We start from the raw sequence: 22553 nt of genomic DNA, 5'->3' as shown, positions 1-22553 counted from the left end.
CAAAATCTGTATATGCTCAGCAAGGTGTAAGACACAATAGACGGGACAGTTTCTGTGGAGTCAAGGAGCCTTGTATATAATGATGTCCCAGCAATTATTCGGAGAACCACGTTTTGAAACTCATAAAGACGTTTAATTTACCGTCCGTCCATGAGTAGGGATCAACAGAACTCTGACATGTTTTACAGCTGTCTGATGGATCTTGGTTGCCATCATTATAGCACACATCATCAATAAAGCAGGTTCCATTCTATAAAAAAACCAAAAGCAAAATAATCTATAAATCCTTATTGAAAATGTAAATAGGCGTCTACTGGTTCTCAGGTGGTAAAGGAGTACACTGTACATATTATATTGCAAGACGTATTCGCATAAATCTTAGAATGCATTGAAAATTAAAGCAATAAAATAGTTCCGAATGTTATAAAATAATGTTTTTCTAACCTTAAGGTAACATAATCATAGATAGTAGTCATTACCACACCAGTCTTAAAATTCATGCGTTTAAAACGTTGAGATATTTTTAATCATTGTACCTACCATCATGCATGCTCGCGCCTGATATACTCAGGTACGACTTATCCATGAAGCATACTTACCATAAGATAGAACGTGTATCCATTTGTTGCATTGGCAACACCCTGGCATCTGGAGTCATATATAAAGTAGGCCTGAGGGGAACCATAGTTCCTTCCATCATTCGTCAAGTATACTCGAACTCCTGAGACGAATGTTTGAATAATATTTCTAGAATCGGTTGAACGTCGTTTTCTTGAATAACATGGTACGTTCATTGTACCCTCGTATTTGTTCTTAACGGGAATGTTACTGCTGATCGTTTCTAGGACTGTCTCTGTCCCATCAGCATACCTCTGCAAAATAAAATATTAGATACAAATTGACCCTTTTGCTAAGGATTATTCTAACTAGATTGCATATAACACTCTCAGAACCACGACTGTGCGATGCAATTGTCGAACTCTCATCTATATATTCAAATGTACAAAAGTACCGAATGCATGAATATGCAACAGAAATACCTTTAATAAAGATTTACTTCATTGCTTGCACTTTTGAAATAGGCAATAAAATAAGGCAGAACCGACACCTTACAAAAAGAGCAAAATGGATACCTACTGGGAAGAAAATCTATTTCCTAGATATTTAAAAGATAATGAAAATGCATTCTGCACTGACTGATGTCAAAGCAGTTTTTGTGAGTTTATAAATGCAATTAACATACATAAAACCTTAGATGCAAAATTGAGATTTACCTTTTTATGAGCATTATGATATTTATAAGCCTGAAATATGAAGTTTCCAACATTTTCATCACTGTCACCAAAATTATTTTAGCCATCTTCGGCATGCACATTTGTCTAGTAATTTTAAAACTATAAGGTTTATGTTAGTGTAACGTTTACCTGGAAGCGTTCAGATTTTTGCTTGGTTATTCCTTCCACAAAATGTATTCCGTATATTGGTTTGTCGCCGCAGCAGTCCTCGTCGTCTCTCTTGCATAGTCCCCCATTGAAGGTGTCATCTACGTCTGGGTAGACATTTAGAGACACAGAGCAATCCTCTTCAATGTAGGACTCGTGACAAAAGCACGTTCCTGAAAGTTGTAATATAATACTGCGATTTTTCATTTGCATTAGAAATAATGTCTCTTTAAAATAAGTGACAATGTTACCGACTTATATAGCACATTTGCGAACTATTAAAAACATGCATAATTTATAAACTTAGGGCAGGAAATTATGAAAAGTTTGGATTTATAAACAACAAAATAAAAAATGTTATTAAATCCGTGTAGCCATGATGTAAATGCATACAAATCGACACACACAACTTGAATAAGTTTAGAAGACACTCATAAAATTGTTGTTACCGCATTAAAGATAAATTAGTATTTACAGAAAATAAAATGAACCATGGTATAAGAAATATATATATAAGGTTACAAATAATAATTGAATGTTAAACGTTCTTACCGTTGATGCAATCGCCGTGAAAGTTGCAATTACTAATGCATGCCGTAGATCGAAATGAGTTCACTACACCAGGGTTAGCCACTCTGTATGTACTGTTTCTGCTTATTTCTTCGTCGACAGCTGATCGGTAGGATTCGCAGTGGACATTTGCAAGCGAAGAATCTCCAATATACTGGAATATTCAATGTTGAAACAAATGAGCAAAAGCGAAACATATTTGCAATTAAGGATTCAGCATTATTTTACAAGGTCACATATATCAGCCAGTGTATCAATTCACCTTCTCAAGCGGCAAAACCTGTTACGTTATTGATCATTCAGGATGTAAATTTGAAATGCAGCGTCACTGTCTGCCTCCTGGTGCATACTATCTATAGGAAAAATTATATATAGTGTGCTTCCGTGAGAAAATACAAAGTTTTGAATTTTTGTTCTGTAATTTATACAAGGCTGCTCCATCTATACATCCATTTGTATCTCTATCAATTGGCATTTGGTATAATAAAAATGGTTGTTGTTGTTGTAATTGTTGTAGGGTTTAATGCCATTTTTCAGCACACGATAGGCTATACATGGGGGCCAGTATTAATGGTGCAGGAAGAACTCGGGAACAACCTGGAATACAAATGGTACAAACACACATATGAGCGTAATCGTCATTTTTAAAAATCAGAATCTTTGCATATCGTACATATATACTCACCATAATATCCAGGGCACAGTTTGAAAGTGAGCCATTTTTGAACGTTTTACTATTTTCTGGAAGGCTTCCTTCAAAGGCAGTTGTCGTGCAATTTGCATCAAATATGCTTGTGCATAAGGCGAATGCTTCTTCAAAGGTATAATTTCTTGTTTGTCTCTGTTAAAGAAATATTAATAACAATGTCAATATGGTTTTAATTCAACAACAAGCTGTCTCTAACGCTGAGTGGAGACATATATTAAGTATTCGTGTTAATTGTTCTCTTGTATTGTTTCTCAAATTTTGTATAATTCTCATATTTGTCAAATATTTATAGAAAGAAAAAAGTCTAAACTTTTCATTACGATATTTATTGTCTAATAGCCTACAATAAAGTCGTTGTGGAATATAATATCACCTTTTGTAATCTATGAATATCAAAAACTGGATCAGCATCCGTGCTCTGTTTGATGAATATCCGGTCCAACTCTTTAGTTCTCGAGGTTTCTGACCGTTTCATTCGCACCTCACATGAATAAGGCTTGCCCTGATTTATGACTTTCTTTGTGCACGACAAATATAAACTAGCAGAGCATAGTGGAGTTGACCTGTCTCCAGAGGCAGTGGTAGGAGGTGTTGTTGTGTTCAAAGCAGCCGGGCATACACAGAGGTAAGAACCTTCATCCCATAATGTAGGCTTGAAGTTGATTGGGCTGAAGAATGAGTTTGCGGAGGAGATTCTAGAACAACAGAAACAACACTAAATTAATATTACTACTACTACTACTATTACTACTACTACTACTATTACTACTAATAATGATAATATTAATAAAAAATAATACATTTAGGAATTGTAGAAAATTATAACGATGGCGATGAAGAAGACGAAAAGGAAAGGCGAGGTGGAAACTATTTTTGTTACTTTCATTTTCAGATATAAGGAGCATGTTCAAATTGAATAGGTGGACTAGTCCCAAAATCGCACAAATGTACTACTCCAATAAATTCCACACTTTCTTGTGTTTTTATGTATTGAAGGACATCGGTGTGTGCAATCTGCATAACAAAATAAAAAAAATTCATTATGTTCTTTGTACACTTTGTCATTGACTAATAAGCGAATTAAGTTGTACATGCTTGACCAGAACAAAATACAAATTTTGAATCAAAACCAGTGAGCGAAATTAATTTTTATATACAGATATTTAAAGTTGGTATTTATTCAAACAGTAGTGTATATTTCAACTTTTCATCCACCAATGCCTTAATAATGAAAAATCTTTTATTGCTACGTAAGTACTGATAATATTTGAAATACCTTATACTACTAAACCTTGGATACACAAGAAAAAAAAAACTGGATTCCAAACATCATGGATTGCATGCAGTTGAGATGACTTCAGATTGCAGTATGTCGTCTATCTGGATTTGTATGTTACGAGCAAGTTACTGCACAGTGACGAATTTCTTGAATAACACTATCTTAGATTACACGGTTGAATGACCAAAAGTAAGACTGACCACGTAATATAGTGGAAGCAAAATGTTCCTTTGATCTCCTCTGTGGGGTTAATTTGGTGTGGATGTGGACATTAAATCGATACGTCAGTATTTTATTTTCCTCCAATATATTTAGAAATCTAAACGGAAAGCACATACATTTCGACTTTGTGATTTATCCGGTTTCCATAATAGTATATCCTTCATTTAAATAAGAAGAAAGATCTAAGATGATGTTTGTTTAAATAGCATACCTCCAAGATGTTGAGAATACATTATTATTGGATTCTGGAAGTCCCGATGGCAATTTAAAGTCGTCTCCTGGGTTGTTGTTTAGCACGCCACATAGACCAAGTGTTTCATCGACGTCTTTTACTGACGGGTAAATGTTTATATTTAGGTAAACCTCAGACAAAATGGCAATATCCACAATAGTTCCAAGCGGCATGAACACCTATTGGGAAGAAAAAAATCAAGTTTGTTTGTACCGCTTTCTTGCGATATTTAGGCACTGCATTGATGCGATCTTATTGATACCTTTGTATTCAGCTATTATTCACATCAATTCAAACATTTTTACTGCAAACCGAAAATAATGCTAAAAATATAGCTTTCAAGACATGATGTCGAGAAAATGACGGCCAAATTCAACATAGTCAACTGCACATAAAGGCAGGCGTTGTGTTGAAAGATTATTACATTCCTATGAAAATGCAATTGTCAAGCTGGGTGTTACTGTGAATCCACGTTCATTGCCAGATCACAATCGAATTTAATTGACCAATAATGTGGAAGCACCCAGGAATGCGGCGCAATTAAGTTTGAATGTAAGCAAATTAACATAACATCGTGCCATTAGCCAACTATTGTAATATTTAGTATGGAGAGCCGACAAGCCAGTTTTTTCCATGTACATACGTCCACGTTGGTTCGAGGCTCGTCTCGGTCAACGTGGATATATGGATAACTTCTTCTGAATATAATCCATAAAATACTTTAAACGTTGAATGTATAATCAGAACTTATCCATTTCATTACCCATTTTGCCTTGCCTCACCGCCTGTGTGCTCTCTGAATATGTCTTATCTGACGCACAGTTATAATTCAGTAACAAACGAAATTATCAGCTTCACATTCCATAATAATCTAGTAAGTATAGTACTTCCTTCACATGAAATACTCTTTTTTCATTATGTCCATTTTATATTTCGATAAACTTTATATTTAGACGACTGAATCAAATATATTTTACATTTTTGCAATACTGTAGAAGAGGACGTTACCTTGTACCGATTAGGATTCATCCGAGTCACTTGGAGGATTGATTCGGCGCAAGAAACAAAACTGATTAGTCTGGGTGTGCTGCATATATTAATCATGAACAAGTCACCCCCAGCTCGAACAGCCACAGCACAAGCACATGTTGCCCTTCCGCGCCAGCACCTTGTTGTTCTCATCTGAACCTTTGTTATATATATATATATATATATATATATATATATATATATATATATATATATATATATATATATATATATATATGTAGGTGTGCGTGTGGGTATATATATATATATATATGTGTGTGTGTGTGTGTGTGTGGTTGCGCGCTCGTATCTACGTAAATCTCTTCACTACAAAGTCACACTTAAATTTCCAGATATTTTGTATTTTCTTGAACGTAATAAATTATTATTTATGCAACTTTTTTCAAACCATATTCAGTGGTTCCTTTTAGTGGGATTTTATAAAAGTATATGATGTTCAATACATATGTACGTATGAAAAACTGCATTACGTTTTTGCAATGAATTCTGAACTTTCAGATACCTTATTAATTAGACAATTGTCGAGTTGTTTTCATCGTTATATTATTAAACTAAACTTTATTTCAGTTGGAAAATAAACGTATTGAATGTAAGCAATTTTAACATGCAAAATAAAGTAGTACGCCTGTCACGTTGAAGTGAATCTATTTATCCTTTTTTGTACCTTTCTTCAGGCCACAAAGCAATGAAATTTCATTTATTTCCTTTTCAACTGGAAGGCAGCTTCTAATTTTGCTTGTGTATTATCTCTTAGTATATATCGTCATAACTGAAATTTCGATGATACATCCTACATTATGAGCCTGTAATCACCTGTCAAGCAAGTTTTTTAACTGGTCATAGTTCGTAATCAAGGCATCGGCATATGCCACAAATAAATATGATTATCTAGAAATCCGACCAGAGTTCAATTTCTTTAAAAGCAAATTGGGAACTTTCTGAAAATATTGATGAACGAAGTAAAAGAATGTTTCAAAGCTGAGTTAACCGTTCAGAGGAATGACGTCGAAAATTAAAAAGCATTTGATTTCCAAAAGGAAAACAACGCTATTTTATTATTGATTCACACTATCAGGGTTGACTATGAACCTGAATAATAATATTCGTTGGGCTTATTGCACGTGGCAGAATATATGATGACATAAATAGGTAAATGCTCACCTCTTGCTTGTTAGACCGATGGCGATACATGACAAAATCCCCATCGTTCTGATTTTCGTAAGGCCTGAGAATTAAGAAAACGAATCGCTCTATTGCTAGTATCCGCATATTGTATCTCATGACCTAAATGTTAACATTTCATAATTATCTACCAATTTATATAAATAATCTTATTGGACCATCTTAGAATTCGTGTATATACATTTCATAACAGTAATTGATGTCAATTATAGTGCATTAGTGGATTTCAAATATTATCAACTTAAAACTTTCAGAAGGAACACTGAATAAAAATATATGCTATTATTTTCTTCTTTTTATTAGTTGTACACAATATTGTTGAAAACAATGTTTGTTCTCGCAGCCAAACGTATAAGATGGCAAAACGTTAGACATTTACATCAAAAATGATTTGTCAAATTAGCACATACTCTATAAAAACGATATATATTACTGAATTAACTTTAGCACTACATTAGAGCTAATACACCTTCGTGTTACATTACGCAAAAGGTGGGATATGGTTATAGCATGTCATGTTCTTGTCATATATATGAAGATAATGATACATTTATAAATCAGTGCATAGCTTACAGGGATGATGTGCATCTTTATTTTAGACACATGCTACTGACGTTCTAGATAGTCAAAGTTGTATACCATGTTATATATTAAAGTCCCAATGTTGTCGTTACGTACAAAAAGTTACAAATGTCAAATGATCTGAATAATAATATAGCATCTAAGACGATATTAGTCCTAAACATCGTTAGATGCCATTACAAATACATAAAATCGACGTTTTATAAGGTTATGAGCCATTTATCTTCTTATTCGAACTGTGAGACACTGTCAGTTTGCACATGAGTGTGAAATAAACCGATGATTATCTGTGATTTCATCCGATTTAGTTGATTTTAGCTGGAACACAAGATTTGATGACGTTATCATTTTAAGTACAAGAAGCTAACACCACGCATTGTCGGAGAGAGTGAGGGATCCTTATGTGACACGTTGCTCCCATTTTGCGCTTGATATGATGCAGCATTCGGCCTCGCACTTAAGAAAATTTGTTTTATTTAAAGGCGTTATTCACGTACATAGATTTTGACAAGCCCGTTTCGTATGCTTACCTATCAATATGAAATTCCGCAAGAGCTTGAGTTGCCTTCAGCCCAAGTTCGCCCTTTAAAGTATTTCAGCGCCTCAGCTGATCAGCACTATTCGTCCAAGTCTTAAGTTTGCGTAATGCATGCTTTTTTGTCTCAGATCCGCTTAAAAACGCGGTCCTGCAACTCTTCATTCCATCTCGAATGTGTGAATGCTTTTATTATTAAATAAGTTAGTGACGGAATGTGTTGAATGTATCACATTGCTACTTTTGTAGCACTTTCGAAAATAACGGAATTACAAGCAACATTGGTGACTGAAGTAAACGGTGGCATCTCTTAATTCTAAATTGACCATGTGAACGTCGCTTAAACTTAAGATCTTGATTATTTCAAAGAACAGTTTATGTCAGTCAGTCTTTCACAAATCATTCCACATTTTAGTTTCATTTGAAGCATAGCGAAATTTATGAGAAACTGCAGCATTTATGCTTTAAAATGAAAATTTTAAGAAGTGTTATATTATGTGCGCTGTATCACTAATGTACCACATGCGTAAAAGTTTTGATTAAAAGGAAGCGAGGACTGCCGAATTTATTTTTAATGAGAATTATATGCAGTTATACACACACACACACACACACACACACACACACACACACATATATATCTATATATATATATATATATATATATATATATATATATATATATATATATATATATCTATATATATATATATATATATATATATATATATATATATATATATATATATATATATATATATATATATATATCACATGCCAATACAAGTACTTGTTTTTCCAACGGAGTAATATTGACTCCAGGCAACAACATATTGAAGGAGCGAGTGAACTCTCCAAATTAGTACCCGCAGTGTCCTCTTATTTGATATGTTCAACAGTATTGATATAAACAATTGCTTCATATTAACACTTGATCAGCAATTTTTAAAAGCAAGATATATTCAAAAAGGCAAATAAACTTACTATGCCTGATTGTACTTACATTCCATCAAATGTCCGCATGTGGGGATCTATGTGGGAATAACATAATTTTCCTTGCCAGGACGTTGTTTCTTGAACCACCACCTGAATTATTTATTATGCCTTAAGCCATTATAATATGAGAGTCTTAAATGTATGCACATATTAAAATTGCAGAACACAAATGAAAGGGAAGATATTTAAAAGAAATATAAAAGAACATATCTTATAAAATATATATAATACCAAACAATGTAGGTGATACAATTAAGATGAATTCATTCAAAGACCAAGCTTATTTGTGCTAAGCAATATTGGCATTACAGCTACGTGTGAGCGTATTACGATTGACTCATGCTAAAAGTATCCTGTTATTGGTGTATTTACTAGTGCTTGAGTCCAGTTTTTAAATGTATTGTACTTTGCCAGATCAAAGCAGTATAGTCAAATACTTACATTAACATCGGTTAAGTAGTTTCCTCCAATTATATCGTTTACCAAAGTGCCTTCTGTACGAAGCTTTAGTACAAATCTGTTTCGTCTTGGATTGTAATCATTGGTATCTTTGGTAGTGATGGTCAGGTTTGTTATAACGTTCGTGTAATTTTTTCCATCTGATAGTTCGATAAAAGTGAGGCCTGGAAGTCGCGCTCCACAAAGACTGCTGTCTTTCACTGACATGCTACTGCTTGTACAATCGTAATTATCATATGGGTCGTACATTTGGACGGACATAAAGCAAGAAAGAAGTCTGCGTCCGTAAGCCTCGTAGCATCCGAAAGGAAATGTAGCTCGAAGCTGCACAATAGCTGTTTTTCCTTGCTGCACGTTCACATTAGGATTGATAACCTATAAATACAAGCCATGAGAGTGTGCTTAATGTGAATAACTGATAATTGTGCTATACCGTCACCCGACAACAATGTACACTGTTAAAAATACGATGTGATACATATGTCAAATATTCATAATTGTAACCTTATTTCATATGCATAAGCTAAAAGAGCAGTGTGTAGTTTCTTATGTACCATGGAATCTGCAAAATCATAGTTGGTCCTTAATCAAATTAAACATGTAGAATAATCATATTTCTCTTTAAAAATATATTCAAGGTGGCAAACTGGTAGCTCTTGCAGGTGAATGTTTACTTTCGCTTTCATATTGTGCTAGTATATTATTTTTAATGTGTTTTGTATTTTTATCAACGCAGTAATATCACCGCTTTAGAACTAGAGAATACAAAATTACCTGTACACCCATCCAGTATCCTGTACTGGCCGTGCGATTTCCTAGAACGCCACTCACGCTTGTACTTGCGCGCACAGTACATTTGATCTAGAAATAAAAATAAAATAACATACAAGCAACATAATTTTTTTCCATCATTTTACATGAAAAATTTTCAACAGCAATAAAGTCGAATCTGCATCTTGTAATCATTCCAAATATAAATCTATATATTACTGCATCAAACTATGTGAAATCTAACTTTTATTTGTATAAAGTTCAACAAATTTGACTAGAACTTAAACACATGGTTTAAAGCTATAAACACGGACAGGCAACACACAACATGATTCGTGATCTTAAACAAATTTTCAATTTGGGCTTGGTTTATCAAACAAAACATAAATCAAAAGGCAATGATAACCCAGAGAAATGCAAAGCAAGAGTTTCTTACATACACAAAGATATTATTCAAGCCTTAAAGCCAGCAAAAGGAAAATTATACTGAATAAACGGCATAAAACTTCCAGTATTTTTCATTGTTTTACAGTATAATTTAAAAAAATGTTTATTTTAAAACAGATGGCCAATACTTTGCTAGTGTCAAAATTTCGTTGCACTTTTTTCCTATCAAAGGCTGTACAGTCCTGATTTCAGAATGTCAGTATACCATACGGGTTGTATTTTCGTTCCAATATTGTTCAATGAAGTATCGTTAAAGCATATTCAGTCCTCAGGCATGCTTAGAACAAGGTCACACTAACACAATAATGCTTGCTATATCCTTCTTAGTCATTTATGTTTAGTACCATCTGTACTGGTGTTAAACTACAGTCTTATATTTAATCATTTTATCTTTATAAAAAAGCCATACTTTCTAATAACCTTGCCCGTAATCGGACACGATTTAATTTTTCTCCTTGCATCTCGTCTAATAGGTTGATACAAATGTACAAGTTTAAGATATGAGTTTATTGGTGTTGTTCCTGGTGTTGTTTTGATATTGTTCGTCTTCCACTTGTGAACATGGCATTTTGACAATAATGTAACCAATCACAATGACCTCCCCTTAGTGCTGGTTAATAGGAGGCGTAGTAATTTATAAACGTCATTTCTACATGGTCACATATCTGTATATCAAAATATAAGATCTAATGGTTAAGAAGCACGATGTCATACTTTGATGCATATACGAGTCTGTGTATGTGTTTATAGGCGCGTTTTTGTGTGTGTGTGTGTGTGTGTGTGTGTGTGTGTGTGTGTGTGTTACTTACTGTTATGTCCAGTTGGTAATTACGTGCAATTAATTCGTCTTCGTGCAAATTTGTTTTATCTCTCGAAGTATAAAGTTCAGGACCTTCTTGTTTAAAGAAAACGTCGTTGATGTACCTGTTAAATTACAAGTAAATTAGACTTATAAAAGATTACATCATTCATATATCCTGGTAAAAGACGAATAGCTATAGGCACAATAAAGTATCATCCATAAAGGCGTTGATTTAGCATTCCATTCAAGACTCAAAAATTCAAACAAATATTACTCATGCATACCTTCAAATATACTTTCATTTTCTGAATCCATCTTTTCACGCATACCTCATTATGTATGCATAATTATCAAAATAGGAAACAACTTTAGTAATATTATTATTCTCTCTCATATATATATATATATATATATATATATATATATATATATATATATATATATATATATATATACATACACACATCATATAGAAATAGATACAAGAAATTTCAAGATGTTTGTTTATGGGACTATCGAATGCATCTTAAGTTGAATGAGTCTTAAAAGTCACAATTTGTCACTTGTGCTGTCCACACATTTGCATTACACGCTATACTTTTATATGTTCTTCTACACTATATTTTGTCGGTAATCAAACGTTGTAGAGAGTGGAATCACCGCTATGGATCCAAACATTGTCATTTATAGTTTTATTTTTAAATATTTGTTGGTATATATTTCACCAATAATTACCAGGCTATCGAATAGAAGAGTTTATCCTTTTGATTTGCTTGAAAATCACACCAGAACCGTAAGCGAGGTTTTCGAAATAGCGTCCCAACTGGGCTTGTTTCATTTGTAAAGTAGAGTTCTGGCCGAACAGTTGCAGAGTCAGGTGGGTCTGGTCCAGGTGCTGAAAAACCACACATATATATATATATATATATATATATATATATATATATATATATATATATATATATATATATATATATGATCTTACATGTTAGAGAATTTTTCATTTGTACTTTATGTATACTCGAACACGGATCACCATGCTCATATCGCCTTGCCTGTACGCGACAACCTGTATGGCGATGATTTTTGTTCGGAATTATAACATTCGCTTGATATTATTAAACATTCTCCTCTAAAGTTTAATGATTTCACTTTCTGTCATATTTTTGTATTTATTTATTTTTTATTTTTTATTTTTTATTTGTTATTTATGTATTTATTGTTTATTTATTTATTTGTAAGAGCGATTTATAAAGCAGTGATTCCTTCTAACTCATGACTTTATTTCCTTGGAATAAACTCTATAAACTGTTTGAAACGGATGTCCGATTTGTTGTACATATTGTCTATAGTTGGTATTACAAGCAATAGGAAATAACTCACCAGGCTCTGTCTTGACTGAATCTGGAACATAAATGAAAATATTGTAGATTCGGCAGAGGAAGGGTTCTAGATGTTTTCTTGTATCCATTACCTTGTGTAAGATGTATGAGTCAAAGGTATTATTCATAACAAGTATTCCGACAATACATTAAAAACACAGGATGTAAATGTAATGAAAACGGAAAGCGTAGAATGGATACACCATGTTCATTAAGAAGTCCGCAAAATATTGAAATAAGTCATATATGTACAGTTCTGTACAGCATAAAAAGCGTTCTTATTTCACAAATGCAATTATTTGCACATCGTGATTGTCATTGGGTTGAAGAAATGTTACAAGATACTTGTGAAACAAAACATATGCGTACAAAAGTCACTGATCCGTACTTGGCGGATGAAGATTGATTGGTTTATTATTATAGTCTACGTACTACGAATATCAGCAGGTCCTTGGGTGGCCAAGTGGTGTAAAGCGCTAGCTTTTACCGAATAGTCAACTCCGTCCGCATGGGTTCGAGTCCCGGGCTCGGCCAATGTGAGTATGTGAGAAATCTTGCCAGTAGCTTCCCTTCAATTGGTGGTTCTTACCGAGGTTTTCTAGAGTTTTATTCTTCTTCAGTTATACTGGCCACCATGTATAATTGGTTATGTGCTGAAGATGGTGTTAAACCCAACATAACAACACAACAACTAAATTGAAAAATTAAACATCGTACGATATGATTCATTATCACAAAAGACCAAACAGGTATTATCGAATAAATATGTAAGAAAAAAATTGCAATTGCACCAACAATTGATGAAATACTGCTAACGAAATATGACTATTTTTTACAAGACTATTATGAATATTTTGTGCATTATCGTGAAGGTTGCGTATTCCAAACTGTAATCCTAATTATATGAGCAATACAAAATTAATGACGAGGCAAACGGTATGACAATTGAAATGAATAATGCAATCATTGCACAAAGAGTAAAACAAAATCCCTTACCAAAGCAATATCCGCTTGATTGAACCGTTGGTCCAAGCTTGTACAGCATGAACGTGTTACAATTTACAACTTCTATTGTCTTTACTGGGTTGCACACTTCGAAAAATGAAATTATGCAGGCATTGCGAGTAACTCTTCCGTCACTTGAGCTTGGTATTGAACCTTAAAATAAAATAAAATTATATCCCAACATAAATGCCCTAAAGACATATTGCTATTAGTTTGCTTAAAACATTTGCTTTCATTAAAATATTGCATAAATGTAACAAAACAATTGCTTTAATAAATCGAAATGTATTCCATACTTTTACTATTCTTGTACGTATTGCAACACATGAAATATGCCTTCTGCATCTACGTTTTCTTTCATAGATTTACTATCTTTCAGTGATTGTTGGTTTGATTATGGGCAGGTGGTGCTGGGTAGATCTTTTGCAAGCCGAGGAATTAGCCGATGACAAGGAATGAATAGCATGCTGCAGTGTATTCACGCATCTTTATGGTTGCATGGAGTTTATAATAAAATGGACACTTCCTAATTTCTTAACATATGGGATTCTCGTGATGTCCTAATTTATTCGAGATAGCATTAACTAAGTGTATTCATGTTAGTGTTTTGTTTTATTGTACGTGACAAAATTAGCAATCACATATTTAGAAGTACGGATAAATAATACAATCGTGAAGCGATTACAAGGATGCAGGTATGAAATAAAGTCAACTGAATGCATGGTCGTTAATTGATTAAACGAAATACGTGTAGCATTTGCTCGTTTAAGAATCCTCCAAGGAGTGTTGTCTTAGGTACGTGGAAATAGGATAAACATAGGATCAAGCCAGCCGCGAGTTGTTGCTTGATTCTCACGTTAGTAATGCTGTCTGTATGACTCCGTTATATCGTATGCTGTTGAAGAAACGAGTGTGATTTTGAATGATCCACATCCAAGTACTTCATTACATTTCATTTCTATGTTTGACTGACTTTTTCGGTTGGTCAAAGCCTCTATATAAGTAACATATAAAAAGCAATAAAAATGAAACCAAACAAATATATAAATAAAAGACAGATAAAAGATATTAAATCATGTTGCAACACCTACCTTAAATTAATATCTCAAAGTTGCTGCAATTGCTGTGTGTAAAATGAATTTTAAGTAATATCTCAGCAGAATCATAATAAGGGGGAAACCTCCAACAAAAATCTTCAATCATGGGAACTGACTGCGCTGGTGAAAATTCTAATAGCGTCAAACTTGATTATGAATTCCCAATATAACTAAATTTGGGTCATAAAGAGATTTCCGTACCTAAATATATCTGCTGTCCATTGAATGAAGATAAACTGACACGTATTAACCTTTTGTTATGTAGAATATTTCAGTTAGCTCAGTGTATATATATCTTTTTCGTTGGGATCCTGTTTAAATTATATGAATATATTTCACAGGAAAGTACCTGGGAAGTAACCTAAAACGTAAATTTTCATTTAAACAAAATGTTGCTAAACCATTTTGCATATATTTTGGTACATAAAATACACTGTAATTGTTATGAATAGGTAAGACTAAATATATGAAACATATAAACAATTAAGTTACGCCAGGATCTACCAAAATCTAAGTCATAATCCAATACTAGACTATGCCCAAACTATTCCAATGACGTGTACAAAATCAAACGCTTAGACCTGCAAACCAAAATGACAATTCCACAATAACAAAAACACCTGGGAGACTTATAATTGCCGTCATTAGTTGGCCCAAAAGATAATATCAAGATGAGACCAAAAATTAGGATCATATTTCAGGACATAGATTATTTCATTAAACGCAAAGCAAGTGAATTATTACTGTGTGAGTCGGCAACTGACAGCTTATACCACGATAAACAAAAACACAAAACAAAGTTAAACTCTTAAATAAATGAATCGGCAACATAGAGCATACATTTGTGATGTCTTCATATCAAAAGCAAACAATTTCCATCATTGAATAGTAGGCTCGGTAGACGTTTCCAATTCAAGCCACGCTTTTCAGGACACAGCAATATACTAGTACAGAACAAATTTCACAGGACAGCAAAATAAAGCCAAATGATAAACTGCATTATCTTATCTCATGCTGTCATTCAAAATATAACATTCAGAACATGACGTTAAGCCTGCCATCGATGATGCACAGAAATTGCTCTGATCATGAAACATTTCAAATAAAGGTCTGAAGAGTTGTCTGAATGTTGATGAAACAACACAAACGGCAAAGCAAGTAAACAAACTGACTCGCTATAACATAGATAAATGTATCCTGTTGACGTAATGCCATTTGTCTTCGCCAATGATACAGGCAACCCCATTGCAGGTCAAATCATCCAGGAACAATGGCTCAAAATGAAAGCTTGTGAGACACTTACGAAAATCATCCAAACAAACATGTATTAGTCAACCACAGATATAAATGATCCCATGAAATAGTACAGCAAGTTTACGCCAATCGCAAGTCATTAATTACTGGCACACCTGACCATGTGGTGATTAAAGGTGCTCAACTTGTCAATGTATGCCAAACGCATGTGCCAGCACATTTTATATCACAGCGACAAAAGACTAATTCAACATACATGGCCCAATCAGAACATGCAGACACAGATAATGTAATTTATCTCATCACATGAAAGGTATGCGGCTTCAATATTGACGTAGAGACGGAACAGCAGTACAAAGCTTCCTAGATCACAAAGAAGAGGGATAAAAATCAACTTGCTAAACACTTCTGTTTCTCCGGCCGAAGTTTAAGTGAAAGAGCAATATCAGCAATTGATCAAAACCAGAACTGAAGTTCTGAAACCAGGGACGTAGTTCAAACATACTGGTCAGGACACCTTAAAACACTGAAAGCAAGCGGAATAAACCAAAACGTATTCACAACAACACCCACAGGCAGATAAAATCACATTCTGTTTAAAGCCACCATTTTAATCTAAATCATTTTATTCATTGTGCTCATTACTGACCTATAATTACTACTTCTGTTTTAAATAAATTCATGCTGGTATTATTATCAGTATAGCTATTGGTGGCATTGCAGACAAAATGACTTATCGAGACTAATATAATCTATGTTGGGGTTTGGACCGAGACAAGGAAATCCTAGTCAATGTCCTACCGAGGGGAGAGACATTATAATGTAACCCCATGACTGGGATTTACAAGTCTCGTTACAAAAACCGACATAAATTATTTTTTGTCATGCAATTTCTCCATGTAAATTAAAACAAACCTGCACTTTTGCACAAAAAAGTTAGCAGATTCAAAACGCAATATTCATCAGGTACTAGTATTGCCTCTCACTCTGTAAAATGGTCATCAAGTTTTGCACTCTTTTGATGAAAATCTGAATACTTATCTAAGTAGAATCTAGCTATTAAGACGGATCTTTAAAAGAATCAAATTTTCAAGAGAAAACTAAACTTATAATCGTTAAGTAAAAGCGAATTAATACGATTATATTAATGTGGGCAGTGGGGTGCCCAGTCGACTCTAAGTACACCAGGTCTATGCATGAGAAAATAGCAACATAAAATCGTTTGATATTACTAGTTTATTATTACATTTAATTGCTTGATATCATCTAAACATAACAATGAAAAATTCATATTTTATGCGGATAACTTTTACCTTTCATCAATTCAAATTTAGAAAAAGTTATATGGTAAGCAACAGTACGGTAAAGTACACAGATCAGTCTAACGAAGCGTGTAACGATCATGAGGACATTTAAAATTTGATATTCTTGGACATTTTCTGTCTTGAAAATATGGCAAGTGATGCTATCATTGTTACAGTGATACGCTGCATGGAAATATTGTGGAATAGCGTGTGGACTAAAGAAAAACCCATTCTGATTGATAAATGGAGAATTTTGGTTTGTTTACAATGTTTAATTCAACTGTGGCGGGTTGGAAGTGTTCGATAAAGTTTGAAGAATTCGATACTTTTAGCAACATTTAATGACGCTGACATGCAAATTTACTAAGTCACAGAAAAGATAAAATTTGCCATGCTATGTATAGTTTCTAGCATATTACCAATTAATTCAACTTCGTGTGCATGTGTGTGTCTGTATCTCTTAAAATGTTTTGCATGGTGTGTTATCAAAGTTGGAAAGACCTTAAGTTGCTTTATGTGTAAAGGTCGTTTTGTTATGTATCTTGTGTTGCTGTTGTTGTTTGATTTTATAACAACTCCGTCAGGTACAGCAGAAGACAACGGGCTTTTTCTGCTCAAAAGTAGTTTCTAGCGCGTGGACACCATAACTGACACGACCTGTCTGAGACAACCAGACTGAGATAATAAAGGTAAGGTTTGCAAAAGAGCTATAATTCTCTGTCGCATGATTGAGAAATATTATGATTAACGTATTGCTGTCTTGATTGCAAGATCATGACTTGTCAGCATCAGAAAATCAGTATCTAAACGAGAAGCGAAATGTCGGATCATGAATTGGGCAACTAAACTTGATTACATAATAAATATATGTTTGCTATATACCCAGTACTTTGAGATAATCATAATATTTTCAGTTTAAAAATCATTATGTGGGAACCTCATGAACTTTATCAATATTGAACATCCGTCAGTGGGTTGTACCTTAAGGTAATGTATTGGGACGCAATTTCAAGACGGGTTCTTGTCTTCCACAAACCTTTCGGCTATAACACTTTTAACGATGCAAAATATTGTCCTGGGGTCAGCGTGCCACGTAACCATTAGGATTGGCGTATGGACTAGGCTTGTAGTACATTTCTGCCTCGGAAGGATGTAGTATGGTTTGTTTGGGTGTGATTGGCTTTTAATTGGACCTATTTAGTAAACGGACCGATAAATATGTCAGATGTTATGTATATTTAATATACATATTTTTGTTATTTTGTTATATTTTGCATTATATGTTATTGATAATGTGACATTCTATGTTGAACGTGATCTTGTCCGACATCAATTTCATTTCTACCTAACCTAAATTATTGATTTTGTTTTTTTAGTAGACACGTTGATCTCAATCTGAGTCTAGAACTGTGCACGTTCCCCATGAATATCCGGGTGTAAATGTTGTTAACTACATATTTAATGCTATACTTTTAGTAATGTACTTCTAATTGTAAAAAACGGTTTTATTTTGTAAACAGTAAGAGCCTTCTAGAAGGTTATTTGTAATTAGGCATTGATTACTTTTTTTTAATAGGAAAGGCTAATTGTGACCTGAGGTCAGATAGAGGACTATATAATTTCGTTGCTGGAACAAAATTAATTTTTCATACTTTAAGATCTTATCATAATCAGTTTTATTATTGTGTCCAGAAATTCATTTGCGATAAAATTGTATGTATTCAAAAGTATTTAATTCAACTGATTCTACTCTGGAAATACAAAGTACTCTTAAAAATAACATCATTGGAAATATAGACTTGAATTCATAATAAAATTTCAAAAAAGGATTTTAAGTTTGGATCGTACTATTGCAATCCAACAAAATGTTTTAAATATCAGCATTACTGAGCCAACCAAAGGCACATCAACACCTTCAGCGTTGGATTTAATTTGGTTTTCCACTAAAGTTTATTCAGAATTTTAATTATTAGGCATGTCTCTGCAGTTCTAGGATTATTTGGAATTTAATACGCAATACCTTAAGTTCCTTTTTTGCACGTTTACTTTGCATTAAAGGGAGAAAAAAATATTTGTGGACTTTTGCAATGCTTGTTGCTTCTCGCCGTTTTTATTACTTATTTTAAGATCATATAATCGTAATACAATGTAGGATGACGTGTAGGCACTGACAGGGTTTAGACAAGCCAGGGACAAATTTTGGGAAATCTTGGGCCTTATGAAATAGGTGTCATAACATGATATTTTCCAGTTTGTGCCGCTGGAGAATGTTGCTCCTGATTGCGTAACCTAAACGAGGGTGTGTATGTTCCCGGACGAAATCCAAATGATTAAGTAATCCTACTCGAGAAATTAGCCAGTCCAGGTTTTCTGCCTAGGAAAAGTCTAAGGACTCTGTGAAAAATAAATAAGTTAGTTATCTCGTTAAATAAATTTCACATGCATGCTAAGAAATTATTTATCCATGTCTTTATCACTTAACCGCTCATTAATTCATTTGTGTAATGAAGTTGTGAATTCTTTATACCCAGAAAATCGACTTGCGTCAACTGATTTTTTTTCGGGTGGTAATTCATAGCCCACACTGTCGCGTAATAGTAATAAAAAAAGGTATGGTTATGTCATAGTTCCAGTTAAGAATGGAAGTCACCACTAGAAACGACACATATTCACGTGAATAGGAATGTTTATCAGATCAGGTTGCAAGCTGGCCATGTCTTAGTTATGTTGAATAACGATAAGACGATATCTGATGTAAAAAGACTGGGAATCTTGTTTGATCCCAGGAGAAGAAAAACCTGAGAAATATTGATTTTGTATGTTATTTGTTTGAAAGAAAATAGATCCATACCTGCCACATTTAGTGGGAAAAAAGACCACAGAGAGCAAAGTTACGCTTGATGACCAGAAAAGGCTACGAGAGAGAGAGAGAGAGAGAGAGAGAGAGAGAGAATTATGAGTACGATCAATCACTCGATAGTATGATGAAATTTGTTTATTTGTTTTATCGGTATGCAAAATGGATAATTGCATTTCGCATAAATTGTGTAATTCTATAGAAAGTGTAAGAGCTAAATATCATGTTAATTTAATTTTATTTGTGTAATTTATTAAATATTTATATTTTACAGACGAGGGCTCGTGTTGTTCAAGTCTATGTATTTACCCAGATATCTGTTACTCCATCCATTAATTTAATATTTTACCTTATTAATTACTCGATCTGGGCAATAAGGCCGTGGTCGATCATCTCCTGCATGACGATAACACAAGCACTAGAACAGGTGGGGGTAGCTCCCCAACAACTAACAATATGAATGTTAAAAAATGAATGACTGTTTTTCATTGTTGCATTAACTAAACCATTGTCGCAACCTTTCAGATAATTTATTTGCGGTTATATTGCCATTGCATTGCAATGGGCGCTGCTATTATATCCAGACAAATTCAAGGATCAAGTAGCTCCAGCCTTGTTTAAGAGCATGATAATACAAAATAAAAAAATATATATATAAAAAACGATGGCAACAATATCCTACTTGTAGGAAATGATAGTAAAATTCTGGTTCTTTATAGGGTAGAAAATTATTAAATATATAATAAAGAATATTTTCTTGGGAAATACCACTTTACATTAAAGAAAACCGATGGTGTTATTGTCTGTTCTTGTGTAGGAGTGTTATGGGATATGAAACTACAGGCTAAAAATATTTTGTAAATATTATATTGCAAAGTAGCAAACAGACTACAAAGAGGCAACTGACCAAACCACCAACAAGGTCAACGACATTTTAACCACGGCTAAGATATTTTTGTAACTTAGATCTTTATCAAGAGAAAGCTAAGCATCTTTATCCTAATCATGATTAATACACGTTTTTTATTTAGTATTTGCTTTGGCAGTGTTGGAGGAAAAACTTTACAAGGTTTATCGTTGATTGGATAAACTATACGCAGTACCTCTTCCTTATTAAAAAGGTCAAAGAGTTTAGCGCCACGAAAAATGAACCGCATGCGCGAGTTTGTGATGCACTGATATAATAGTTTATTAACACACCGGCTAAAATTGTTGGAAGTTTCTTAACTGTTAAGACAAGAATCATATACTTCAAGACTATGCCAATTAATGCATTAAATGCAGCTACAAGTAGGTCAGTGCCTGAATATGTAAGGACTATCGCACTAGTAATACTGCGTTGCAACCATATTAATAACCATTTAATTTGCGATTTACGGATTTGATAAAATAAATCGACATAGAATGGCGCAGCGTGGACAAACCTTTACAACGAATAATGTGTCGGTTCTTATAGGTCAGAAATACATCTCACAAATGGAGTAATCATATTGCCTGTGTAACCCAATAAGCCAATGAGCTGTACAGTACTTGTCAACCAACCTAACTCAGAGTTGGTATTAATACATTTCTAGCAAAGATTTAAAGAGAAGAAACGGGCTTTTCACGATCATTTGTTACTGGTTGTACTCTTATAAAATAAACAATAACTGCTTTATATAAGTTTCATTTATAATCATAATTAAACGTACCATTCATCCATATTGGGAAGTAGGTCCCACACATACCGACATCTAAGTTTGAGTAATTGGTTGGCATGTTGTACTGGTTGACTTTATACCATTTAGATTCCAGTAGGGCATCAGACACATAACCCTCATTATCCGCTAGAACGTAATTTCTAGCGCGACGCTCTAAATCCGGAAGTGTGTCATACGTTCCGGTACAGTCTTGTCCTGTAAACGGAAACATAAAAAATACAGGATATTTAACGAATTCTAAGTATGATGTCCGTCTTAATTACCAAGAACTATATCATGTCGACTCACAATATCGAGATTGGCAAAGAATACTAGTTTACTGTCAATATAATATAATTATTCTCACTCATTGAACATCCAGTTCTAGCTACGTTTTCCTATATGATTTCGATAGTCAAGATTTCTTTCTGGCGTACTCTTTGAGCTGAAAGAGCGAGTAGACATTGAATGGTCGACCCACTATTCAAGTACGTGTTCTAGACGAAATCGAATTATAGGTTGCGTAGGTACAACAATAGAACGGCCATATCTCCACCTACGACCTCAACAAAAAATTTAATAAATCATCAACCATATGGGACTTGAAATGTAGTCGAAATTCGTCTTAAGTCTAACACAGTCGCTCCATCCAAAACAATGAAACTGTACATCTGGCAGTATGTGATTTAAAACAACA

General features: G+C 33.8%; 1 protein-coding gene across 1 annotated transcript in view; it reads right to left on the bottom strand.

Moving 5' to 3' along the window:
* LOC149799352 (von Willebrand factor D and EGF domain-containing protein-like) overlaps positions 1 to 22553 on the bottom strand; it is a 35331-nt gene that overhangs the window by 5623 nt on the left and 7155 nt on the right. Inside the window, exons 4-20 of the mRNA XM_089958671.1 lie at positions 21869 to 22072; positions 13657 to 13818; positions 12662 to 12682; positions 12014 to 12173; positions 11286 to 11400; positions 10033 to 10119; positions 9241 to 9633; positions 8807 to 8889; positions 6666 to 6729; positions 5463 to 5642; positions 4434 to 4633; positions 3095 to 3416; positions 2698 to 2853; positions 1995 to 2166; positions 1425 to 1615; positions 600 to 872; positions 142 to 250 (exon numbers count right to left, since the gene is read on the bottom strand). Of these exons, the coding sequence (XP_089814797.1) occupies positions 142 to 250; positions 600 to 872; positions 1425 to 1615; positions 1995 to 2166; positions 2698 to 2853; positions 3095 to 3416; positions 4434 to 4633; positions 5463 to 5642; positions 6666 to 6729; positions 8807 to 8889; positions 9241 to 9633; positions 10033 to 10119; positions 11286 to 11400; positions 12014 to 12173; positions 12662 to 12682; positions 13657 to 13818; positions 21869 to 22072 (2892 nt within the window). The remainder of the gene's footprint in view (positions 1 to 141; positions 251 to 599; positions 873 to 1424; positions 1616 to 1994; positions 2167 to 2697; positions 2854 to 3094; positions 3417 to 4433; positions 4634 to 5462; positions 5643 to 6665; positions 6730 to 8806; positions 8890 to 9240; positions 9634 to 10032; positions 10120 to 11285; positions 11401 to 12013; positions 12174 to 12661; positions 12683 to 13656; positions 13819 to 21868; positions 22073 to 22553) is intronic.

The sequence above is a fragment of the Sinohyriopsis cumingii genome, chromosome 5, assembly GCF_028554795.1.
Source record: "Sinohyriopsis cumingii isolate HCF-2022 chromosome 5, ASM2855479v2, whole genome shotgun sequence".
Lineage (NCBI taxonomy): Eukaryota > Metazoa > Mollusca > Bivalvia > Unionida > Unionidae > Sinohyriopsis > Sinohyriopsis cumingii.
Note: the sequence above shows the minus strand (reverse complement) of the source record. Positions and strands in the feature narration are given on the sequence as shown.